Source organism: Engystomops pustulosus, chromosome 3 (genome assembly GCF_040894005.1).
Source record: "Engystomops pustulosus chromosome 3, aEngPut4.maternal, whole genome shotgun sequence".
In the NCBI taxonomy this organism is placed as follows: Eukaryota; Metazoa; Chordata; class Amphibia; order Anura; family Leptodactylidae; genus Engystomops; species Engystomops pustulosus.
Genome location: NC_092413.1, coordinates 98,732,490 through 98,758,455, shown reverse-complemented (window position 1 = coordinate 98,758,455; position 25,966 = coordinate 98,732,490). Strand labels below are relative to the sequence as shown.

The window sequence follows — 25,966 nt, the reverse complement described above, 5'->3', positions numbered from 1 at the left end:
TGATGGTTACTACGTCCACTGCCTCTGTACTTGACCATGGTAGATGCACTAATCTCTGGTTGCTGATGGAATTTCATACCCAGCACTAGGAGCTAGCAATGCTGTCAACTTGTGCAGGGGCAAACTCTGCACCCCAGATTATCCTTCTATAAATGCATGAATATTTGGGATACAGAATGTAGGGAAAATTTATGAATAGACATAGATTGTATTAGGAGCAATTTTGCACATCAGATTTATCACACTGGTCTAAAAATCTTGATTAATGTGGCAAAAATGTATGCAATGTTTTAACAGACATTACTGCAGTGGGTATACAACTTTTTAGGTAAACTGTCACAGAAAATGCATATTTGTCACAACTAGATCCTTTGTTTTTCCTATATTACAGAGGGTCTTAAAAGTGCCACTCAATTCTGACTACCACATCTGAATTCACTTGATAATTCTTGAGTAAGTTGAAAAGTGAAGTGGGTTGGATAAGGTAACAAATTCCTTTATTTACATTTCCTTTATTTATATAGCATCAACATATTCCCCAGCGCTGTACAGAGCATGCAAAATCAGCCCCTGTCCCCATGGGGGCTCACAATCTAATTAACCTACCTGTATGTTTTTGGAGTGTGGAAGGAAACAGGTGGAAACCCACACAATCACAGAGAGAACATACAAACTCATTGCAGATGTTGACCTGGATAGGACTTCAACCCAGGACAAGGCTGTAACCCTGAGCCACCGTGCTGCCCAAAGGCATCATTGGGCAGATGCATCAATTTTGAGACATTTTGAAGATGAAAAAATGTTGTAACCACAATTATACTAGGAGAAAAAAGGGTAGAGCTCACCTTCCAAGCATAAGTTTCAAGTGTGATAGGAGCGGCACGGATCTCCCCGCTGCTGGGGCATTATGCTTCAGAGTAGAAGAAAATATTCACGATCCAGCCAATATCACGATGCACACTTCTTTATTGGAAAAATCACTGGTACAAAAATTGAGTTGTAAAAATCAAGTCAACGCGTTTCCAGCGGATCAACCGCTCTTAATCATGACTGGTATATAACTGGTATATACCAGTCATGATTAAGAGCGGTTGATCCGCTGGAAACGCGTTGACTTGATTTTTACAACTCAATTTTTGTACCAGTGATTTTTCCAATAAAGAAGTGTGCATCGTGATATTGGCTGGATCGTGAATATTTTCTTCTACTCTGAACCACAATTATACACCCTATTGTTAGAAAATTATGACAGATGTGAGTAATTAAAATATGTCTTTCAAATTCAGAATTAGAAATATACCAGACATACGATAATACATTGACCCAAATTTATCAAAAGTCTTCATTGACCTGGCAAATCCTGCACTGCTCGGGAAATGTGTACCTTTAGCATAGAGTGTGCTACATAATTCTGTTGAGTTGCAGGAATAAATGTGGTGCACGTTCCAAATCAGCATCCGAACACCCCTTTAGGTGCAGAATTTTGTGGCACAATGGACACGGTGCAGCCAGGACACTGGCGCATAAACTTCATAAATATATGTGCAGGTAGTTTGCATGTTCTTTTCTCTGCAAAATCAACCACAAAACTGGCGCAAACACGTTAATAAATGCGGGCACATGGTTATAAACATAAGGCTTTATGCTCCATTTCCCTCCATGATTAACTTTTAGAGGTGACAAATTACATCAAAGTCTTTTGAGAAGTGATAAATGGAATATTCACACATCATTTTTCTCTCGGCATGCCATCCGTGATTTCTTTTCTATGTGTTTTTTAACATTTCAAATTGTTTAGAGCCTGTCCTATTTTTCACATTTGTGGATCACAGAAGGCAATAGAAGTCTATGGGTCCACAGAAAAAAAAAACTTTTGACATTTGTGAGCAATCAGTATTTTTTCACTGATGATGCTGGGGAACCAGTTTTTTTGCCATCTAATGAATACAAACCATCAGTTCTTTTTTGCAGATGTAGAAAAAAACTTAACAACAGATGCCAAACGGATGTGGACATAAAATAGCAACAAACTTGAACCATTTTCAATGGACATGCCTTTGTGAATAAGCCCTATGTACTAGCTTGATAAGAGCAATAACTTAGCTCCCACCGATTCTGGGAAAACTGTAATATTATTGTGAGTAAAGGTTGTGAAAAGGTTTGACTCACTTTAAATCTAGTAAGCTGACAAATACAGGAACATACCCTATACCACACATGTACTTGTGATATCCAGAATAAATATACATAATCTATAGTACCAAGGTATTGTACAGTCACATATATATTTTAGAGATGAGGATTGATTTTGTTTTGTTGGTTTTGAAAAGAGATTAAAAAAGTGAAATAGTAAGTGATTTGACAACTTGCATAGATTGGCTCAGCTTTCTATGGGTCTGTTATAACGTTAAGATTTTCCTGCATACATTAACTTGTCTTTCCTGTCTGTTCTGTGAGAAAACATTAGTTATTCATGGAACATTTTGACTTCATTTAGTTTGGAAATCGGCAGAAATGTTTCTTTCTGACATTTTTGTTCTTCAATCTTATTTTTCCAACTTCTTATGTGAAACTGAGATTTATGTATTGAGATTGATGCATTGGAAATAACTGTAACATATGTTCAAATTCTGTGAACTTCAAACTAATATATAAAATCTCTTAAGACAAATATTCAGCCATTGTATCATTGTAATTTATAGGAACAATCTGCAGAGATGCTAGATAAACATGTCTATATCAAGATGTGCCAGACAAGCTGTCTGAAGAGTAAAAACAAGAGTGTCAATTTCTTGAGTAAACATTTCCTATGTGCTAGAATTCAATGTGCTGATAAACTAAAAATCTTAGGGGAAATTTCAAAGCAAAATGTTCATTTTTACTTGGAAACATATCTAAAATCAGTCCCAACAAACAGAACTTCCACACAGAGATACAACATTTGTAATGTTGTCACGAAAAAGCGTCTACTGTACCATCTTTATCATACATCTTCATTGTGCTTTTACTGCTTTTACTATGTAATGGAAAAATACTGCAAGCAAAGAAGGGACAAGCAAGATAACTGCTGCATATGAACCTTATGTTTTTTTATATATTTTATTACAAGTTTAATTAAAGTGGATTTGGTGCTTTGAGATATCAAACAGCTCAGCTTACTTACCTATAAATATCTCTAATAGATGTCTTAGCCTATGAAGGTCAAATGTTTGTGGTTGATGCCTCTTGCACAGAAACTTCTTTGATATTATGACTTACAGTAACTGTATTGGTCATCCTGTTCTTCCATAACAGAAATAAGGTTTGATATCAACAAATGGGACTATGTTCTATGCCTTGTACGCCAGTTTTGTGTGAATGGCATTTCCTGGCGCATATCCAGGAAATAACAACTTTTCACACCTTGTGCCCTTTTTAAGTTTGCATGGTGAAGTACCCAATGATTTTACTCTAGCCTACTTGAGAAACCTGATGAGGTTATAGCTCAAATCCCATGAGAGCTGGGTCGGAATTACCAAAAGGTCAGAATCTCTTATAGGAAATCTACCTTCAAAATCCATCATGACAAACCAGGGAAACAGGTAAATCTTCTTATATTTGTCATCAATGGCCTTCTTTCTCCAAAAATCAACTTAAAAAATTGTGCTGATGAGCCAAAAGGAAAAAGACAAAGAAAGAGTTCCTTTGTGCGATACATTTTTTCAGATGTGTCCAAAGATGTATAAAAGCCACTCACCTTATGTTGTTGTGCTAGTGGAGTCACAACTCTCAGATGGCAATTTTTATGCCCTTGTCCCGTTGTCTTGTCCCAGCTTGATCCCTAAAGATGTGCTATTTTATGCAGTGAGTCACTCGCCAAACAGGCTCAAAATGATTTGGATGTTTTTTTGGCGCCTGGGGACTTCACTCAGGATGACAGGAACTCCGTTACAAAAATAACATCTAGATTTTATTTATACATTAGATAAGAAGGTAACAAAAATATAAAAACATGATTTAAGAACAAGAACGCATAGCTTGTTATTAAATCATGTTTATATATTTATGTTACCTTTTTATCTAATGTATAAATAAAAGCGGGATGCTATATTTGGAAAGGAGTTCCTGTCATCCTGAGTGAAGTTCCTAGGCGCCAAAAAACGTCCAGATCATTTTGAGCCTGTTTGGATAGTGACTCACTTAATGAGCCAAAAGGGCTCTGCTTTGGCTTAATAGGCTGTTACACTGTATAGGAGCATATCTTACTCTCCCCTTGCTCCCCCAGCACTGCCCCTCCCTCTGCCTGCTGTACTCTTACATCATGGGAGAAGGGAAGTTCCCCTGCACAGTGTAACCGCCTGTGAAGCTAGAGCACGGAGGAGCCCATAGCCCTTCTGGTTCATTAGCATAATTTTTAAAGGAGTCCATGAATAACAAATATAAGAGATTACCTCATTAACAGGGCCTGGATCTATGAGTAACTGTCCCAGGTTTATCATACTTTATTTTGATGTTAGATTTAGTTTATCAAATCTGGCCCTTTTTGTGCATCATGGCAGGGATTATTAAGATTGGTGCACAATGCATCCCCTATGACGACTATAATGATTTGCATTTTAGAAATCTATACAAAACCGATCTGTAGTTGGGTTGTGATGGTGTAAGTAAAAGTAGATATATATCAGCTTTTTAATAATTCAACAGTAGATATTCTTTTATACTGCACAAATAGGTCATACGTTAAGTCTAAATATGCAAGACTTTACATGTCTTACAGCTAATATTGGGTCATTTTCATTAACCCCCGTAAGTACTTGGCCCTTTTTTCATTTATGTGTTTGAATTTTTTGCTCCCCATTTTTAATTTTTCATGTACAGAGATGTATGAGGCCTTGTTTTCTGCATTTTTTGAAAATGTTACTTTCCAGTGATGGTATTTAAAGGGAACCTGTCATCAGGAGCCCCTTTTCTGGCTCCACCATGTCCCCATACAGAATAGTGTACACATTGCCAAAGAGTTTTTATAGTAAACCTGAAAAGAAAGATAAGTTAGATCAAAGTTTATCTTTCTGTATGCAAGCAGTGTCTTTAGTTTCATTGGAGTGGGAAGTGGGGAGTGGGGCAGACATGTAAAACGTCCTGAGGAGGGAAGTGACGGGGGGAAGTGACGTAAGGAAGGAGATAGGAGGGAGATGGGAGGTTATTTTAATTTGAAATTGATGCGTGATGGAGTGGTTTATATGGGAAAAAGCCAGTTTTATTATAAAAACTCTTTGGCAACGTGCACACTATTCTCTATCAGGATGAGGACATGGGGAAGCAAGAAAAAGGGCTTCTGATGACAGGTTCCCTTTAATATTCCATGCTGTGTACTGGGAAAAGAAAAATTCCAAATGTGGTGAAATTGACAAATAAATACATTTGTGCCATTTTTATGTCGGCTCTGTATTTACACATTTCACTTTCGTTTCAAATTATATAAATTATATTCTATATTCCGTGGGTTGGTACGATCACATGAATAACAAATTTATATAGGCATTTATATGTTTTACTAGATTAAGAAATTAAAACCTTTTGTATGAAAGGTAAAAAAAAGGGTGAATAGGTTGAACTTTTATGTTTATATAATTTTTAGATTTTTAAAAATGTATTTCTTTAATTATTTTTTAGACCCCCAGGGTTATTTTAACCCATGGGGGTCTGATTGCTCCTATTATATACTACAAGACTGGCAGTTTGGCTAGTGATCTCTAATTGTCTGCCTTAGGCTGAATGACAGGTTGGGAGTCATTGGCATAGACTCACAGCTGTTATGGCAACCAATCGCCGACCCTGATGATATCACAGGTTTCAATGGTCAAATTCAAGATGGCAGTGCCAGGATTTAAATACCTCTGCCAGAGGCATTTAAATGGATAACACCCACGATCAATGCCAGCACTAACCAGAGGTATTTCTGGTGGAAGTTTGCTGCAATTAACAGCAAACACCCACCCTGTATCTAAAAAAATATTTTTGTTGCTTAGAGCAAAGCTTTAATTTTTCTATATTTTTCTTTAATCTTTAAAGAGCTAATTGGTTGGTTTATACAGGTATCTAGTTTCACTTTCACTTTTGGAAATCAAACCAATGTTGAATCAAAGTCGTGTCTACATGCCTGTTTGCTTAGAAGATCCCATTTAGTTTTGTAGATGTCTGTGGATTTCTTCTTTTCTACATGATTACATAATTTGTTCTTTTGTAGGTATGAATTACTACTTGGCTGTTATCCCCTTTCTTGGAGCTATTGATGCCGGATTATTTGAAGGTTTTCAATATGGCATATCTATATCTCCTCCAGATGAATCTCCATCTGATTTTTGCAATAGCATTGAAGAATGTCGCTCCACTTCTACAAAAGCGATGGATGAATGGAAATCTTTCTTTGAGGTATTCTTGTTTCCTATGCAGTATACAATGCATTTACAGATCTACTTTTCATTGATGGCATTTGCTACAAGTTCTTTTCTTACAGTGCAAACTTTTAGCAAATTTTTTTTAATGGATAGATGTTTTACTATATTTGCAAATGTATCGTTTTGGATATACAAAGGAAATAAAACAAAAAAGGAAGGAAAGCACAAATAGTGTAGTATTTTCAGGTTATTAGATTATTATTTGCAGTCATAGTTGTTTGCTCACCTTTCGAGGATGTGTATTAGCTATTTCAGCTTTTTGATTGTAATCCACGAGGCACCCCTAGTGTTTTTAATGTGCATTTGCACATTTTTAATGAAATAATAAAATTAGCAATTTTACACGTTTTGGGCACCAAACAGAATTTTTTTTCACAAGGAGGTACATCCTTGTGTATATTTTAAAATAAGTACTTTCTCTGAACAGAGGCATATATAAGCTGCACAGGTAAGTAAGTTAGCTCACCTACTGGGTGCAGGACAGCAAGGGAGGCTTTCAACTCCTTGTAAATGATGGAAAATGATGGAAAATGCACGATACAGTCCATAAAAGTGAAGCTCCTGCTTTATTTAACCCATAGTTGGTAAATTTCAGCAAGATACAGTGAACAAATATCATCCAACACGTTTCAGATCATTTCGATTCATAGTGGTGTATGACTATGGTTGAAATGTTCTGGAACGTGTGACATATGCATTTCAGTGTACTACTGCCATTTTCTATGACGTTCTCATTTTAATGTAGTTCTGCCATTTTCTGTTGGGTTTCATTTGTATAGGCCTTTACCATGAGGTAAAAGGGACAAATCACCTTTACTGACTTATGGATCAGTATGATTGCAATAATATCACATTTGTAGATTTTTTTCTTAAGAAAAACTGTTTTAAAAATGTTTTATTTTCTGGCTACATACTAACACCATTCTTATATTTACATTGGCAGAGCTGTGTGATGGGTCAAGTTGAAGTTTTTATTATACCACTATTGGTATTTTACTATGCAGAGAAAATATGGTGATTCTGCTGTTGAACTGAATCGATAAATATTTTTATATTTTAATAGTTCAGCCATAGACATGAGGCTAACTAATATGTTTACATTTTATTTAATGGACATCTACCATCGATTTTACTAAGGATAGCCGTGTCCTACTAAGAAGTTCCTGAGGAACTATGCCCCTCAAAAATTATTTTATTATATCTCTATACGCTGCAATTGCGGTAATATAAAAGTATGCTAATATGTATGGAGTGCTACATCAGCTGAGCACTTGTGAGCACCTAGTCTTATAATTCATCCACTGCCCTGCAATAATGCAATGCAATGCAACAACCTGATCTCGCCCATTACCTGCTCTATGAACTGTGGACGGGTGGGACCAGGCTGGGCTTGTTTCTTACAGGGCATAGCCAGATTGCCTCATTAGCATAATTTTTATATCTCTATATTGCCACAATGGCAGCGTATAGAGTTATAATAAAAGAAGTCCTGAGGAGCATAGTTCCTCAGGAACTTCTTAGTAGGACACGTCTAAACTGATGGTAGATGTCCTTTACAGAGTGGCAACATACATTTTTTAAAATATCAAAAACAAGTCCTTTGTATACATGTACCTGTACCTCCTCTACCTTTATTTTCGTCTAACATCCTATAGGTGTTCTCAATTCTGCCAATGATCTCAGACTGATATCCTCTATAATCTAAATATCCAAGTATCTAATTTTTTATTATTCTCAAGGTCATTTCAGTTATAATAATAAATAATTCTTTATTTATATAGTGCACACAGATAATACAGCACTGCACAGAGCTTGCCAAATCAGTCCCTGTTTCCAATGGACTCACAATCTAATCAACCTACTTGTATGTTTTTAGAGAGTGGGAGGAAACTGGAGAACCAGTAGGAAACCCAAACAAACACGGAGGAACATACAAACTGTTTGCAGATGTTGACCTGGTTGGGCTGCAAGTGCTACCCACTGAGCCACCATGTTGCCCAAAGTTATAATGTTACTATGACTGATTTGGCAAGCTCTGTGCAGCGCTGCGTAATCTGTAAGCGCTACATAAATAAAGAATTCATTGATTTTAATTGATGCCTTGTTGAACCATTATTTCCAATGTGCTGTTTCACACTTCAAAAAGGTTAGTGTCTTCCACTGATCCGATGTTGTCAGTGAACAAGAAAACTACCAGGATCTAACCTTTTCAAAGTTTGAGAAAGCCCATTGAAAAGAATGGTACAGTAAGGAATCAGGGAAAATTCCTTGAGGAAGAGAAAACCAAGCTGTATGTGTCCATAAATTAAAATGGCTTCAGCGAAAAATCACTGATGTGAAAAAAACGCCAATGTAATTCCACCCTAATATGCATAAATGGGGGTTGGGATGCTGCATTAATATCGCTGAAGACTGCATTTCCTTCTGGAAGGCCCCATAGACATGAGTGTTGACAGCCCCATAAGAGGGAACATAAAGAACTGTATTTTGCATGACTTTCAAGTTTTATTGAATTGTTTTATATTGATGCTGCATTTTGATTGCTGTATGACTACAATGAAAAAAAACTATTTCTTTTTATCATAAATTATTCCTAAATCTTTGTTTTATGTAGTTAATAAAGACATCACCATCTGAAGTATCTGTACCTTCATTATCCAAAGAAGAAGACAAATTTCTTTCCTATATGTGGAAGGCTCATGTAGAGTCAATTAAAGTGGCGCTTCCACGCTGCTCAAAAAGGTAAAATGACTGAAAAGCAAAATTGCTAGAACCATAAACACCTCTTTTTGCATTTTTTACAAGTTTTTGTTTGGTCTTTGTGTTGACAAATAAAAAAGAAGAAATCATTTTGTGAAAGTTATTTTTGCCCACAGCAACCAAGTAAGTTCTTACCATGTTACCATCAAATTATCTTTATGGGTATGTTCATAAATCAATTTTAGTACTAGATCTTAAATAGGAAAATTATGTTTTACAGTGTAACTGTAAAGTTACTCGACAAAAAAATTATTTTGGCCCATCTAGCAAAAGCCTTTGACAACAATTCCAACAATACCTATAATATGATACTGGTTTCTTCCTACCCTGAGATGTAATAGATTTATGAGGCTATCTGTAAAATCGTCTCAGCTTTTCTTGCAGTGGGTGGGACTTCCTGCTTGTGACATCAGCTAAGGACAATGATATCAGAGCATGTGAATGTTATAAATCAGTCCAGCCAATCAGGATACAGAATCAGTGTTACTGCTTGTATAGATATCTAGTCCAGAGCAAGGCAGGGAAGACATCAAGGTCAGAAATGATGATACAGTAATCTACTATAAGCACATAGAATAATATATATTAAAACATGTCCACCTACACCATGATACCTACAAAAGAATACAAAGATGAACAGATGAAAACATCACAGTATGTGTGTGTATATATATATATATATATATATATATATATATATATACACATACTGTGAAACCTCTCCAGAAGACCATCACTCTGAGAGAACCTACTCCCTAAAAGACTGTTTTATTTATTCGATCACTGTTTTTTATATTTTTTTGCCATTTTACTCTACGGAAGCTACAACCAATCTGCAGACCGCCGCTTTCCTGTACAAAGAGGTTTTACTGTATATATAATGTGCTGTGTGTGCAGGATCTTATGCCATTCAAACTGATAGCGAATCTGAGTTTTGTCTTTGTTTGTGCATTCAAACTTCCACACATACACATTTCTGCGACATTCAAACACAAACAGATGTTGTTGTATTTTTGTTTTGGAAAACCTAAAACCTAAATTATCTGATTAAAAAAAAAACTCAAACAGACCTGAAGCATGTGATCAGTCACATGGTTGTGACATGACTCAAGGTCCTAGAGTTTTTTCTTACATGCTGCCTGGACAGATATTCTCCTGTCCCCAGAAGGCTTCTGATTAGGAGCATGCACATCTCCTAGCAACCCTTCCCAACAACATCTACCCACATTCTACTCATCTCCACCATCTACATACGGATTCAAATGGCAACCAACCAAACAAAGCTAGCCAGAGGGACAATGTAAAACCCCATGCTAACAGGCAAATGGCTGCAGATAGCTAATAAGTGTAATTTCGATAATTGCTTATTTTGGCTTAGTGCAGAGTTAGGCAAACATTTTTATATTTTCCAGTTGTTCTTTAACAAGGCATAGTACCCGCCCTTTATGTTCTCTCTGGTTTTGGCAGCAGAATCATAGCAAGGACAAACCCCCAATTTGTCTAAGGAATATTTGTATGTAATCCCAAATCATTCTGACTAATTATATCATTGTACAGATTGGAGTACTTCTCAGGACCAGAAGGAAGTTTCGGAAAAGACTGGGCAACAGCTGTTGAATTCATTGGAGCTTGTAACTTCCCTACTAATTTTAAAAGCACAAATGACTTTCAGACTTTTCTGCCAAGAAGGATTTTGTCTGCAAATGACAAAGCTCCCAACATTCATGACTTCTCAAAACAAGAAAATAGAGTTCTGTCTGTATTACATTCTATAAATCAAGTGAACAAATTTACAGGTATGTTCATCAGTGTATAAGTCGACAATGTGGTCAGTGTCCTTGACATATGCCTGCAGTTTTCTTCCTTATATTGTTGCAGTTCACATGAACTTGACTGTGAGTTTGCAAGCCTGTTGCTGCTTGAACAGAATTAGGGTTAAGTAGTGATAAATATTGCTTAGTCATCAGAAAGAGCATGTGAACTGCAGTATAATGGACCCAAAAACGGCATGTAGTTGGTAGTAGCATTATGTGGTTGGTCCCTGAGATATGATTATTCTCCAGATTATCATGTGTTTGTAGGAACACACATTTACAATAATCTGCATGTGTAAGGTCACAGCAACATGATGCAATTGAAATACAATTGAGGACTACAGTAAACTAAGAGTCATTGTGCTAATTGGGTGACTGGCTGTGCACGAAAGACATTATGTTTTTTTTTTTTAATTAAATGTGGTAAAAGTTGTTCTTGGTATGAGAGGGTGAGGCTGTGCCACAAAATCTTTGTGCCAGAAAACTAGACCAACTAATAGGAGGTGTGACTCACCAGTCTTATACTGCACCAGATTAATCTTCCAGCACCAGGCACAGGGATTAATCTGGCCAGTGGCGTAACAATCGCCGTAGCAGCCATAGCGGTTGCAACGGGCCCGGACATCTCAGGGGCCCGGAATGGACGGCAGAGAATTTAACAGTGAGTGCCGTCCATCCCGGGCCCTCTCTCCGTGATGACCGATACAGCACAGCACTAACAAGGGCCCCGCTCCACACACTGTAATCGGGCCCCGCCTGCTGTGCTGATCATGTCCACCCACCTGTACGGACCGCCGAACACTCTCTCGCCCGCCCACAAATTTCGCCCGCCCAGAATCCTGCCCTCCCTCGCGGCCGACGCTGCCCTCAGCGCTCTTCAGCAATTCCATCCACCCGTGGCCCGCCCTCTCATCAGCTTGATGAAGGAACTACCTGGAATCCTCCCTACCCCAACATAGCTGCCGCCGGGCGATACGGATCCCCAAACTCCCGCCCGTCCAAGTCACCCGTCTATCCCCGGCCCGGCCAATCAACACACCAAGTAACTTTTTGTATATCTATATCTATCTATTTTGTGTGATCTACATGTATGTATGTGTATGTATGTATATATGCCTGTATGTATGTGTATGTATGTATACATACCGGTATGTATGTGTATGTATGTATATATGCCTGTATGCATGTGTATGTGTGGATATATGCCTGTATGCATGTGTATGTGTGTATATATGCTGGTATACATGTGTATGTGGGTATATATGCCTGTATGTATGTGTATGTGGGTATATATGCCTGTATGTATGTGTATGTGGGTATATATGCCTGTATGTATGTGTATGTGGGTATATATGCCGGTATGTATGTGTATGTGGGTATATATGCCGGTATGCATGTGTATGTGGGTATATATGCCGGTATGTATGTGTGTATATATGCCGGTATGCATGTGTATGTGGGTATATATGCCGGTATGCATGTGTATGTGGGTATATATGCCGGTATGTATGTGTGTATATATGCCGGTATGCATGTGTATGTGTGTATATATGCCGGTATGCATGTGTTTGTGTGTTTATATATGCCGGTATGCATGTGTATGTGTGTATATATGCCAGTATGCATGTGTGTATATATGCCGGTATGCATGTGTATGTGTGTATATATGCCGGTATGCATGTGTTTGTGTGTTTATATATACCGGTATGCATGTGTATGTGTGTATATATGGCGGTATGCATGTGTATGTGTGTATATATGGCGGTATGCATGTGTATGTGTGTATATATGGCGGTATGCATGTGTATGTGTGTAAATATGCCGGTATGCATGTATATGTGTGTGTATATGCCGGTATGCATGTATATGTGTGTATATATGCCGGTATGCATGTATATGTGTGTATATATGCCGGTAGGCATGTATATGTGTGTATATATGCCGGTATGCATGTGTATGTGTGTATATATGTCGGTATGCATGTGTATGTGTGTATATATGCCGGTATGCATGTGTGTATATATGCCGGTATGCATGTGTGTATATATGCCGGTATGCATGTGTGTATATATGCCGGTATGCATGTATATGTGTGTATATATGCCGGTATGCATGTGTATGTGTGTATATATGCCAGTATGCATGTGTATGTGTGTATATATGCCGGTATGCATGTATATGTGTGTATATATGCCGGTATGCATGTGTATGTGGGTATATATGCCGGTATGCATGTGTATGTGTGTAAATATGCCGGTATGCATGTGTTTGTGTGTTTATATATGCCGGTATGCATGTGTATGTGTGTATATATGCCAGTATGCATGTGTGTATATATGCCGGTATGCATGTGTATGTGTGTATATATGCCGGTATGCATGTGTTTGTGTGTTTATATATACCAGTATGCATGTGTTTGTGTGTTTATATATACCAGTATGCATGTGTATGTGTGTATATATGCTGGTATACATGTGTATGTGGGTATATATGCCTGTATGTATGTGTATGTGGGTATATATGCCTGTATGTATGTGTATGTGGGTATATATGCCGGTATGTATGTGTATGTGGGAATATATGCCGGTATGCATGTGTATGTGGGTATATATGCCGGTATGTATGTGTGTATATATGCCGGTATGCATGCGTATGTGGGTATATATGCCGGTATGCATGTGTATGTGGGTATATATGCCGGTATGCATGTGTATGTGTGTATATATGCCGGTATACATGTGTTTGTGTGTTTATATATGCCGGTATGCATGTGTATGTGTGTATATATGCCAGTATGCATGTGTGTATATATGCCGGTATGCATGTGTATGGGTGTATATATGCCGGTATGCATGTGTATGTGTGTATATATGCCAGTATGCATGTGTGTAAATATGCCGGTATGCATGTGTGTAAATATGCCGGTATGCATGTGTATGTGTGTATATATGCCGGTATGCATGTGTTTGTGTGTTTATATATACCGGTATGCATGTGTATGTGTGTATATATGCCGGTATGCATGTGTATGTGTGTATATATGGCGGTATGCATGTGTATGTGTGTATATATGCCGGTATGCATGTGTATGTGTGTATATGTGCCGGTATGCATGTATATGTGTGTGTATATGCCAGTATGCATGTATATGTGTGTATATATGCCGGTATGCATGTATATGTGTGTATATATGCCGGTAGGCATGTATATGTGTGTATATATGCCGGTATGCATGTGTATGTGTGTATGTATGTCGGTATGCATGTGTATGTGTGTATATATGCCGGTATGCATGTGTGTATATATGCCGGTATGCATGTGTGTATATATGCCGGTATGCATGTATATGTGTGTATATATGCCGGTATGCATGTGTATGTGTGTATATATGCCGGTATGCATGTGTATGTGTGTATATATGCCGGTATGCATGTGTATGTGTGTATATATGCCGGTATGCATGTGTATGTGTGTATATATGCCGGTATGCATGTGTATGTGGATTTCTGCATGGCCTCCCCTTCAAAAACATATACATACATTATAAAATCACAAGCATTTACGCATTCATATATACACACATTTATATATTATACACACACTGGGGCACATTTACTAAGGGTTGTGCGCCACTTTTCTCAGAGTTTGCACAGGTATTTAAGAAGTGTCTGCACCACATTTGAGTTGCATGCGACCCTTTTTGTGGCGCGGCTGCACTAGTCTTCATGCGACACAAATTTCTTCACGGAAGGGGCGCTCAGTCATACAGAGTTCAAAAGAATTGTGTTGCATGTTAAAGGTGCACCAAAAAAGTGGTGCTTTCTGTCAGGACAGTGCAGTGGGCGCTAGATTCATGAAGAACGTACGCCAGAAATCCTGAATCTGACACCCCCTAAACAGGTAACTGCACACAGTACACACTGCACTGTTCTTAGTAAATGTGCCCCAGTGTGTGTATAATATATAAATGTGTGTATATATGAGTGCGTAAATGCATGTGATTTTATAATCATGTCTGTACAAATATGTATATATTTTTGAAGGGGAAGGGGGGCCCCATGCAGAAATCCGCTATGGGGCCCAAGGTCTCCTAGTTACGCCTCTGAATCTGGCGCAGCAAAGAACTGTCTAGCTCTATCATCCAAAACTTCCAGCTTTCCCTTGTACTCCTTAGGCTGCAAACATCTAGCACGTATCCCCTTGCTGTAAGGTGTAGTCCAATGAGAAAAGAATTGTTGCGATCCAGACAAACTAATTCAGCCTTTATTCCAAAGCAGAATAACAGGATATCTCTGTACAAGTCAACACATTTCAAGTATTAGCATGCTCTTATTCATGACGAATAAGAGCATGCTAATGCTTGAAACGCTTTGACTTGTACAGAGATATCCTGTTATTCTGCTTTTGAATGCCACACTGAATAAGAAATAAAGGCTGATTTTATTCATCTAAAAGCTGGATCATAACAATTCTTATCTCATCCAACTGTCTAGTTCTACCCTGCACTTCTTTAAAGACCAACACATTAATACATCTCTCCATTATTGTTTGTAGGGCCATTGTTCCAGTCACTTACAATTATGAAAATATCAAAATGTCATGTCAATGTGCCAACCAAATGTCTAACTTTCTACAAGGTTATCAACTTCAGTGTACTTAAGTTTATGGGCCAGCTTACTCTTCTTCCTGACTAAAGGAAGCTTATTGGCTCAAGTTTGGTCATTTTCTTCTGTAATAGAATTCCATCCCTTTTATCTTATATGGGAAATGGAAGGCTCAAAAACTGTGTAAAACTTTGCTTATGCTGGGAAAGCTGCCATTGCATGTTCAGCTGTTATAGATGCTTGTACAGCAACCCTAACCTTTTCTGCATGGAGCCGTCTCATTCTTTTTTTCACATCCTGTGGTAAAAGAATGAGCTCTGTGGTGGGCTTATTGAGGCAATGATCACATTTCCGTTGTATCTAATAGACTTGTAGACTTTAGAAATAACATTCAATATAACATGTTCTTCTATTTCTTCAGAAGAGTTATAGAAATCCAATACAGCTTTTTAAAATAAGGATCCATTTATACACTCACCGGCCACTTTATTAGGTACACCATGCTAGTAACGGGTTGGACCCCCTTTTGCCTCCAGAACTGCCTCAATTCTTCGTGGCATAGATTCAACAAGGTGCTGGAAGCATTCCTCAGATATTTTGGTCCATATTGACATGATGGCATCACACAGTTGCCGCTGATTTGTCGGCTGCACATCCATGATGCGGATCTCCCGTTCCACCACATCCCAAAGATGCTCTATTGGATTGAGATCTGGTGACTGTGGAGGCCATTTGAGTACAGTGAACTCATTGTCATGTTCAAGAAACCAGTCTGAGATGATTCCAGCTTTATGACATGACGTATTATCCTGCTGGAAGTAGCCATCAGATGTTGGGTACATTGTGGTCATAAAGGAATGGACATGGTCAGGTAGGCTGTGGCGTTGCAACTATGCTCAATTGGTAGCAAGGGGCCCAAAGAGTGCCAAGAAAGGATTCCCCACACCATGACACCACCACCACCAGCCTGTAAACCATTCTCTGTAAACCCTAGAGATGGTTGTGCGTGAAAATCCCAGTAGATCAGCAGTTTCTGAAATACTCAGACCAGCCCTTCTGGCACCAACAACCATGCCACGTTCAAAGGCACTCAAATCACCTTTCTTCCCCATACTGATGCTCGGTTTGAACTGCAGGAGATTGTCTTGACCATGTCTACATGCCTAAATGCACTGAGTTGCCGCCATGTGATTGGCTGATTAGAAATCAAGTGTTAACGAGCAGTTGGACAGGTGTACCTAATAAAGTGGCCGGTGAGTGTATATCTATACAGTATATCATCAGCCGTGTACAATTGCCCTAAGGTTAAGTTCTCTACTGGGGCTTTCCATTACTCTACTCCATTACTCTACACCAAGGAGTATCTGAAAGACTGCTTAGACTACAGTGGGGTTTGTTGGGATTTAGTTGGGATCTGCAATGGTGAATCTGAACAAAGCCTTACATGTGAAGTATCTGCAGCAATTTAGATAATATTAACAGACTTTAACCCCTTATCACACCTGTTTTCCACGTTAATGCCCAGGCCATTTTTTCAACAATTTTGTCAAGCTATAATTTAATCTACTTTTATATTTTTCTGTCAATATAGTTCCATGGGGTCTTGTTTTTAATAGCATCCACAATCACAAGATTGGGTTTCATATGCCTTATTAGTGAACGTTAATTAACCCTTTCTGTGCAGTATATTTAAAAAAGACACAAATCCGACTCAAAAATTGTAGAACCTAAATGACACAATAACTTTTTACTCTGGTTCAATACACATACAGTGGACACCAAATGTAGTTTTTTTTTTAAATTACCTTACCTTTTATAATTAAATACTTATGGGGGAGGGCTTTTTGCTTAACCACTTTTCAAGTAACATAAGTTTTGAACTTTATGGTAAATGTGGCTGAGACCTGTATATTTTATTTGTACACAGTTGGGGTTCATAACATTTTTGTATTGCAATGAATAGAATTCTTTGTGTGATGGATATTAAAAAATGTAAATTTTGGCATTGTTTTTACTTTATTTTTTTCCCCATTTTTTGTTGTGTGTGATCAATACTAGTACAGTTTTGTAGCCTGGATTGGTACGGGTGTGCATGTGCAAAATGTGTATCTTTTTATTTATTTATTTACTTATTTTAAAGGGGAAGGTGATTTTTGTGTGTTTGGTGTTTTTTTTAATACTTTTTTCTATTACTTTTTTTTATATCACTTTGTCCCAAAAGGCGAGATTTAAATGAGATAGTTTAATCTCTTATATAATGCCTGAACTGCTTATGTAGTGCAGTGCCTTATATCTCTCCTAACAGCCTTCTGTGGATACCGGTTAGACACTGCCGGGTCCCCAACTTTGACACATAGGTCCATGTTTGACCATGGTGTCTAAGGGTTTAAATACCCAGGATATACGTTTTTTAAATCCCAGATGTTAGTGCTAGGGCTGGGCTGTGACCCGATGTCCTACTTTCTTCTTCTGATCTGGTGCCGTAGAAAAGTAGTTTATTGTACATTTCAAATAACATAAGAACAACAGACTATGCTTTTTTCTGTTTGGAGCTCTCTCTTGTGTTTTTCACATTTTGTGGTGTGTGACCGAGCTCTACATTTGGTTCAGCAGGGCAATGATATTTCCTCTGTATTTGCACAATGATAGCTTTTTGACTTTAGAAATAACATTTGGTATACATTGTAACATTGTTTGAATTTAGCTGTCACGTGTAATCTGAGGCAAGATGTACTATTTACATTTTATTTGGCAATAATGCTTGCCAAACTTTATGTACTTTGATGGATAATTAAATGTAGAGTTTGCTAACTTAATATTACAAGATGAATAATTGAATGCCTTCACTTCAAATATAATTTTCAGAATTGATTTAGTCAAATATACTTGTGTAAACTAGAAACTCTATACTAGAATTATTCTCAGAACATTTCCATGCAGGTCTCATTTCCCTTAGTGTTCATCAAGGTGCATATGAAGGAATATGTTTAGAACGAGCTCTGTATATTAATTTAGACTTTCAAAGAAGTGAACTTGTGCGAGATAATGGTGCAGCCAGATGTGAAATATGGTACTAATACAGCAGAATCCTATAACAGATGAAGAACTTCCCATAGCTTTCGTTACACAAAAAGACAAATGCAATTAGTTCAATAAGTCACAGCAGGGCTGTAATAAAGGTTGTTACTAGATTGGTTTTCTACAGTCAATGTTATTAAGCAAGGCCCCATAGGGGAGTCCAAGGTTCTCTTTTAGGAAATATGCCAAAAGATTAAGGAATATATTTTTATAACCTCTTGTGTGTATGCCATTAAGATTATGAATTAATTAATTAAGCCCTAAAGATTAATATTGTTTATAAATGCCACGTCCTTTTGGCATTCTTAGACCTCTTTCACACTGCCGTATGCTCCTGGCCATAGCCATAGTGAATCATGGCGCACGGCTGTAAACACAGAACAAGATAGAGCATGCTCTATCTATTTCTCAGGCCTCATGTCCCATTTCTCGTGTCCCCACAACGGCATTGAGATCTAACTCTAAATCACCTACTGTGCTAAATCACCTCCGAAGGAAGTAGTACACAGCATTGTAGGAAATCTTCAGTTTCTTGGCAATTTGTTGCATGGGATGGCTTTCATTTCTAAGAACAAGAATAGACAGTCAAGTTTCACATGAAAATTCTTTTTTTTTCTGTCCATTTAGAGAGTTTCATAGAACAGACATATGTGATGTTCAAGATTCTCAACCAGTTTAAAGGAAGTTCAGTTTTATGGCTTCTCTAATCAGCCAAACAGGTTTCATACTTGAACAAGGGTTTTCAAGGATTTTCTAAACATCCATAAGCCTTCTTATACAGTTAGCAAACACAATGCACCATTAAACCACTGGAGTGGTGGTTGTTGGAAATGGGCCCATATACAGAAATATAGATATATGGAGACATTACATTGCAAACCAGATGTTTGCAGCTAGAATAGTCATTTACCACATTGACAATGTAGAGTGTATTTATGATTCATTTATTGGTAGCATCATTGAAAGAACATGTGCTTTTCTTTCAAAAATAAGGAGATTTCAAAGTGACCCCAAACTTTTGAGCGATAGTGTACATTTAGGAATAAGATAATTAGTTGGTACCTGCATATTAAGTCATTACTTCAGGGTCCTATTTATATGATAATAATTTATAAATTCATAATTAGTGGGGCCCTATATATAAACTAAAGTGGTTGGCTACTTACAAGGGTGAGTATAATTATATTATGTGAGCAGGGTCGGACTGGGGGACATAGGGCCCACCAGTGAAGTTGATTCTGGGGGCCCACCTACTGCTACAAGTCAATATTGCATGTACAATATAAGGCTGTGCTTACACAAACAATTCAAGTGCAACCTCCAAATATAACATATAGCTATAATAACAACTATTGGCGCCAGAAGACGGCAAAATGAAGATTTTTTTTTTGTACAGGAGGTTTTAATTTTTGTAAATGTATGAAAACATTATAAAAACCTATATATATTTGGTATCCCTGTGATCGCACCGACCAAAAGAATGAAGTAGACACGTCATTTGGGGCGCACAGTGAAAGTGGTAAAAGTGGTAAAATCCAAGCCAAAAAGAAAATTGGGCCAGTGCATTTTTTCACCATTTTCACTACATTTGGAATACGGCAGGAATATTAAATACTGTCACTATGAAGTGCAACTTGTTATGCAGAAAAAAAAGCCCCCACACAGTTCTGTACATGGGAAAATAAAAAAAAACTTGAGTGAAAAATGAAAACAAAAAGGGTCTGGTCATTAAAGCGTTAAATCTGTTTTTTTTTCACACAAAATAACATGTCCGGCATCAGCCTCCGCAGCCTCCCCTCACTAATAACATATCCTAGCAGCGTCTTCCACTCACTAATAACATGTCTAGTGGCAGCCTCCAATCACTTAGGAATTGTCCACGTGGCGTCCCATGCAGTAGCGTGGGTATAGACATGTCTGTGCGCTATCCTGGTGCATACAGTATAATATCAAACAGTGTGCATGGGCAGAGCGCACAGACGTGCCTCTGCCCATGAACTCTAATAACCAATTGTATGTGTGTTATCTTCCCGTCATGGACCCTGTGGGCCCCTTCTACACTGAGACCTAATAGTTACGCCACCGACACTATGGGGCTTATTTACTAAGGGTCCGCAGACTGCACTATTGTGGATATTCTGACGATTTCCGTTTTGCGCCACATCTAGCAGGGTTTTTTGGCACACGGGATCAGCGCCGGCTTTTATGCCACAGAAATCGGGGGGCGGCCATCGGACGATCCTACGGATTCAGACTAAGCGCAGGATTTAACATTTAAATTGTGTCGCAAGCCAAGCACTTACATGCACCAGGAAGAAGAAGTTGAACTCTGGTGACCTGAGCGTGCAAGCGACACATGCAGGATATCGGACGCATGATCTTAGGGAATCAGGACAGCTGTGCATTCTCGTTGGGGAATGCATCTCGGGAAACGCGCATGGAGGGGTAAGTAAGTGCCCCTATATCTACATATAGCTTATGTATAAATATATCATAGTCTATTTAAATGCATAAGTACACCTTCATACAAATGTTTACAGTACAGGCTATATGAACATGAATACGTGCAGCATAGCCTTTACATGAATATACTACACTTACAGGACAGTTACTGAAGGGGAGAGCATCAAAGCAGCGGCTGCAGGCACAGTCATTACATATTCACTGCTCACCTCCTCCTCCACAAGCTCCTTCCTGGCATCTCTATCACTTCCTGGTCTGCAGGAGCCTGGGAGGGGAGGGGGAGGAGCAGTGGGGACACTCCGGCAGATGCAGTGTACAAGTGCCTGTCTGTGCGATTGTGAAGCTGCACAGAACGAACCAGTCCATAGCAGGGGCAGGACGGGAGCAGAATGAACCGGTGTCAGGGCCCACCAGGGATTTTCCCGGCGGGCCAGTCCGAGCCTGTATGGGAGCCCTTATTAGGGTCTTATACTTACGTTGGTCCAGTGGCCAACTTCTTTAATTTATATTTAGGGCCCAACTTTTTAAAAGTAATCAATTAGAGGGCCCTGTATGTGAATTAATTTATTAGAGGGACGCTACAGATAATAGAACAATGAATATACATTTAAAATATTAAACATAATTGATTAGTAGGCACTGTATACAAACAACTAGAAGGGGTTTTATATAAGTAAAATAATTCATTGCAGTAAACTATACTATATATTATAAATTGTTTGGGGAGCACAGTATGCAATTTATTTGGGGTATTATGTGGGGGCACAGTGTGATACTTACACTAATATCAGAGTGCTCCTCTCTGTAATAGTGAATGTCCCAAGTGTCCCACAGCAGACCGAACTTTGGTAAGCTGGATTTGTACTTCGGCGATCCCCAGGTACTTACACTAAGTGTAAGTGTAACTACAGCTCACAAAAGTTCCCCAGGTACTTACACAAAGTGTAAATACACTTACACTTAGTGTAAGTACCTGGGGATCCAGCTAACCAAAGATCGGTCTGCTGCAGAACACTTGGGAAATCCAATACTACAGAGAGGAGCACTCAGTTATCATCGCAATCCATCGAGGGGAAGCGCACATGCGCAGAGAACTTCTCGGGGTGCAGAGAACATATCTGGATGCTGAGCTCAGCAATATTTCCCATATTGAATCAGCACACATCGGAATGCCGCATCATCACGGTATAAGAATATTTCTCATGACAACTCTGCCTTCAGGTCTCGATTACGATTGGTAGTAACGTTCTACTATAAGTGATAAAAGTGATATTGGTCTTACAATAATTCTGGGTCTCTTTATATTTTCTGCTATCCTCTCATGAACAATATCATTGTAACAATATCTTAAGTGTCCCTTTCATTATTATCTGGAGAGAACCATTATTTTTCCCTCGGAGTTTCTATTGGAGTAACCAATAAATATATATATATAAGAATATACTTGACTCCTGGCATTTTCATTATCTCCAGGATACAATATGACCAAGGTATTAAGTCACTAGGGCCCTTCTGTGAAATTTGCAAGTTTATTTTATTGTATGTTTTGTGTAATTTTACTGTTTATGTATTTCATGTATTTTATCTAGGCATTTCCATATGGTGCTTTCTATATGTTAAAAATAAAATTTCCACATTTTCAATATAGCCTCGGTGAGTGCTTAGCAATTTTTGTAATTCTTTATCGGAACATACCAATAAAGCTAGCAAACACTGCACTACATAGCCCTCCAAATGCTGGACCAAGCACAGCGTATTCATGAGAGGGCAGCCCAGGGCACTCCCCTCTCCTTAGCTTCTCGCCCGGACCGCCCCTCTCACACCATATGCCGGCAGTGACTGCCAGGCTTCATGTGGCAGTCACCGGCTCCTCGGTGAGGTATGGCTGGGCAATTGCTTACTTTAATCCTCTTTAAGTCCACTTAGGTACCCCAGAACAACACCGCATATCTGTGTCAAATTCAAATGATCACATAGTCCATATTTGAAACATGCATTATATTAAATGATAAAGAACAGTTTCCTTATATAATTATTATATCAGAACCTGCATACAATTAACAGGCCCTTTTTAAATCTCTCCAGTTTATAAAATGTTAAACCAATTACATCCTATGGTTCCTGATCTGTTTTTGTTTCTTGTGATCTTTTTGTTGCTTATTATCTATTTTTTATCTTCATATATAGTGCTTTTACACATGTACATATATCGTACCCATCTTATTTTAACTCCTATCTCTGTTATAAAATATTTTTGGAAGGTTTTTACTTTTTCTTGATAATGTTGCTTGAACTATTCTTTGTTCCCCGCCAGGATCATACTGTACATACCAGAATTTTACACCATGGCCAAATTTAGCGCAAAATATATTCATATATGAATGTATTTTGTGGTAAATTTGTCCATTGTGTAAAATTCTGGTATGTAGAAAATAATCAAATATAATTTTATATCCACAGCATCATAATTACTTCATCATATTGCTTCAAATCATTTTAACAAAGACAATCAATGTAGTGTATAATTTATTTACCTCCCGCCACCCCAAGCGACTGGTGGCAAGACACACCGATAATAGCTATTGAATATTCTTATACATATATTACTTTACTTCCTTGGTCTGCCAAACCACGCCTCTCGTACCTCAGTCCTGTCAACTCCTTCTACATCTACCTCATCATACTATTCACTTAATACCATATTATCCATTCTTTTTTCCTAATCCTGAATCGTAGGTGGCTTTCTGTGCTTCCAATTGTATGAAGGGCTTTTGTGCAAAAGGAGTAAAATTGTATCTAATTGGGCTGACCAGTAAAATAGTTCACAGTTTAGTTATATCACACATTTTAGGATATCAAAAATAATAATATAATAAAACAGACAAATTGCTGCACAATAATGTGTATGTAACCCAAAATAATATTATCAGAAAATACAGCTCATCTCACAGCTTACATCCCACCTCTTACAGCTATGTCTTCTCACAAAAAAGTCCTCATACAACCATGTCAATGAAACATAATAAAAAATTAAGAATTTATCTATAAATACCATATTAGTAAATGCATGTATACCAATTAACAAAATGATAACTTAATTTCTGGTTAAAAGAAGATTTGTAGCAGGTCACAGGATGACATCAGCATATGAGAAGTCCTTTGTAACTAAAAGTTAACGTTAACAAGAGGCAAAGATTCCAAGGGGTCTAAACGTGTTATATTATAATAATAGATAAAGCATTCTATTTATTATTAGTTGTAATAACATTAGCATTATATGTATAGTAACAGTTATTATTAATAAATATTATTGACCTTGATTAACTTTCTTGTTTCCAAAGGTGGTTTTCTATTGAGACTCTGGAAAAAAGCCATGTGCTCCGAAGAAGGAAGAGTCGCAGGCCGAAATCTTCTTCAAAATATGGTCACTGACCCTCAATTGGTACCAGAAACAATGCTTCAGATTATTATTGAATTAGCTAAAAATTCTGCATGTTAGGTGTAGAAAAACACACAAAATGAATGTAATTATATTTCAGAGAATTGTATTGCTAAAGATTCTAAGGGACACTCTTAATAAGACAATGTTGCCACAACTAATTTCCTAATTAGTTACTCTTGCTCGGCTCATTCCAGCCTCTTAAAGCCATATCTAGCTGAGAATACAAATGAGAACTCTATTAATTAGTCTTTTAAGTCATTATACGATTGATAGAAGGCCAAGTGATAACTGGACAGAAGCTGCACTCATTCCACTTTACATAAAGTAAAGGATCAAACTGTAATAGGAAAAGAGCTTTGCCTTAATGACTGGATATAATTTTACTCTGAATAAATAGATTTTTGTTTCTAACAAATAGCAATGCCATTAAGCACATCTCAATGAACTGCAATGACCATACAGCAGCCAATATCAAGGGATTGTAAAAGTCTGAAAACAATAATAGTTTTCTGTTCCTTCCATTGCATATGAATGAAGTACTAGACTTGAGAGCATTGACTAACGCTACAAGAACATTGCACTGAGTATAATTAAAATCTATATAACACTGCTTATTTTTCCACCATAACAGGTCAATTTCATGCTTGGTGAATGCACTTACAGGAATCAATTTTGCAGGTCTATAATTATATTTTTAGATCTGAAAAAGCATTTTTCTAAACAAGGAAAAAAATAACAATAAAGGAATTAGGTGGGAGTTTTAAGACTTAAGTTTGTTTAAATATTTTTATGGCCTTAACTGTCTCTATGTCTGTTCTTCATTTACATTATGTCACTCGATAACTACACTTCTAATATGTCATTATTGAACAATTTTCAAAGGACTAAAGTAATGAGGTCTAAAGAACTATTTTCTTTCTTTTAATTACTTGGTTCATAGATCAGAGTAATTATATTTTTTATCAGAAATCATGTATTATCTTAAAGTAATTATTGCAGCTGTTAGCTTTTGAATAAATTATTTCACCAAAGAAATGGGTTTCCATAAGCAATGTTTGCATCATTAACAACATATATACTGGCCAGTTCGAAGGATAGGGTGGCATCAAATGGTAATTAGTCCTTCTGTACAGAATTGACTGCATGGCAAAAGCTAATGTGGCCTCAGCCGTATCATTACTTAGTTAAGAAAAAGAAACTCAATTGTTCTCAGAATTTTGAAAAGTTGATACAGGTTTGGTGATTTTTCATCTACCAAATCTATTAAATGTAAGTATGGCAAGATTATCAGTTCTTAAAATCAAGATGCCTTTTGATGGTTGTTATGCAAGTGATTCACTAAAGGGCAAATTTACCATATAAAAATCC

At 37.6% G+C, this 25,966-nt stretch overlaps 1 protein-coding gene across 1 annotated transcript in view; it reads left to right on the top strand.

The window, feature by feature from the left end:
- C3H6orf58 (chromosome 3 C6orf58 homolog) overlaps positions 1-25,633 on the top strand; it is a 44,985-nt gene extending 19,352 nt beyond the window's left edge. The window contains exons 3-6 of the mRNA XM_072141590.1: positions 6,227-6,411; positions 9,052-9,179; positions 10,755-10,993; positions 24,498-25,633. Of these exons, the coding sequence (XP_071997691.1) occupies positions 6,227-6,411; positions 9,052-9,179; positions 10,755-10,993; positions 24,498-24,655 (710 nt within the window). The 3' untranslated portion in view covers positions 24,656-25,633. The remainder of the gene's footprint in view (positions 1-6,226; positions 6,412-9,051; positions 9,180-10,754; positions 10,994-24,497) is intronic.
- The last annotated feature ends 333 nt before the right edge of the window (positions 25,634-25,966 follow it).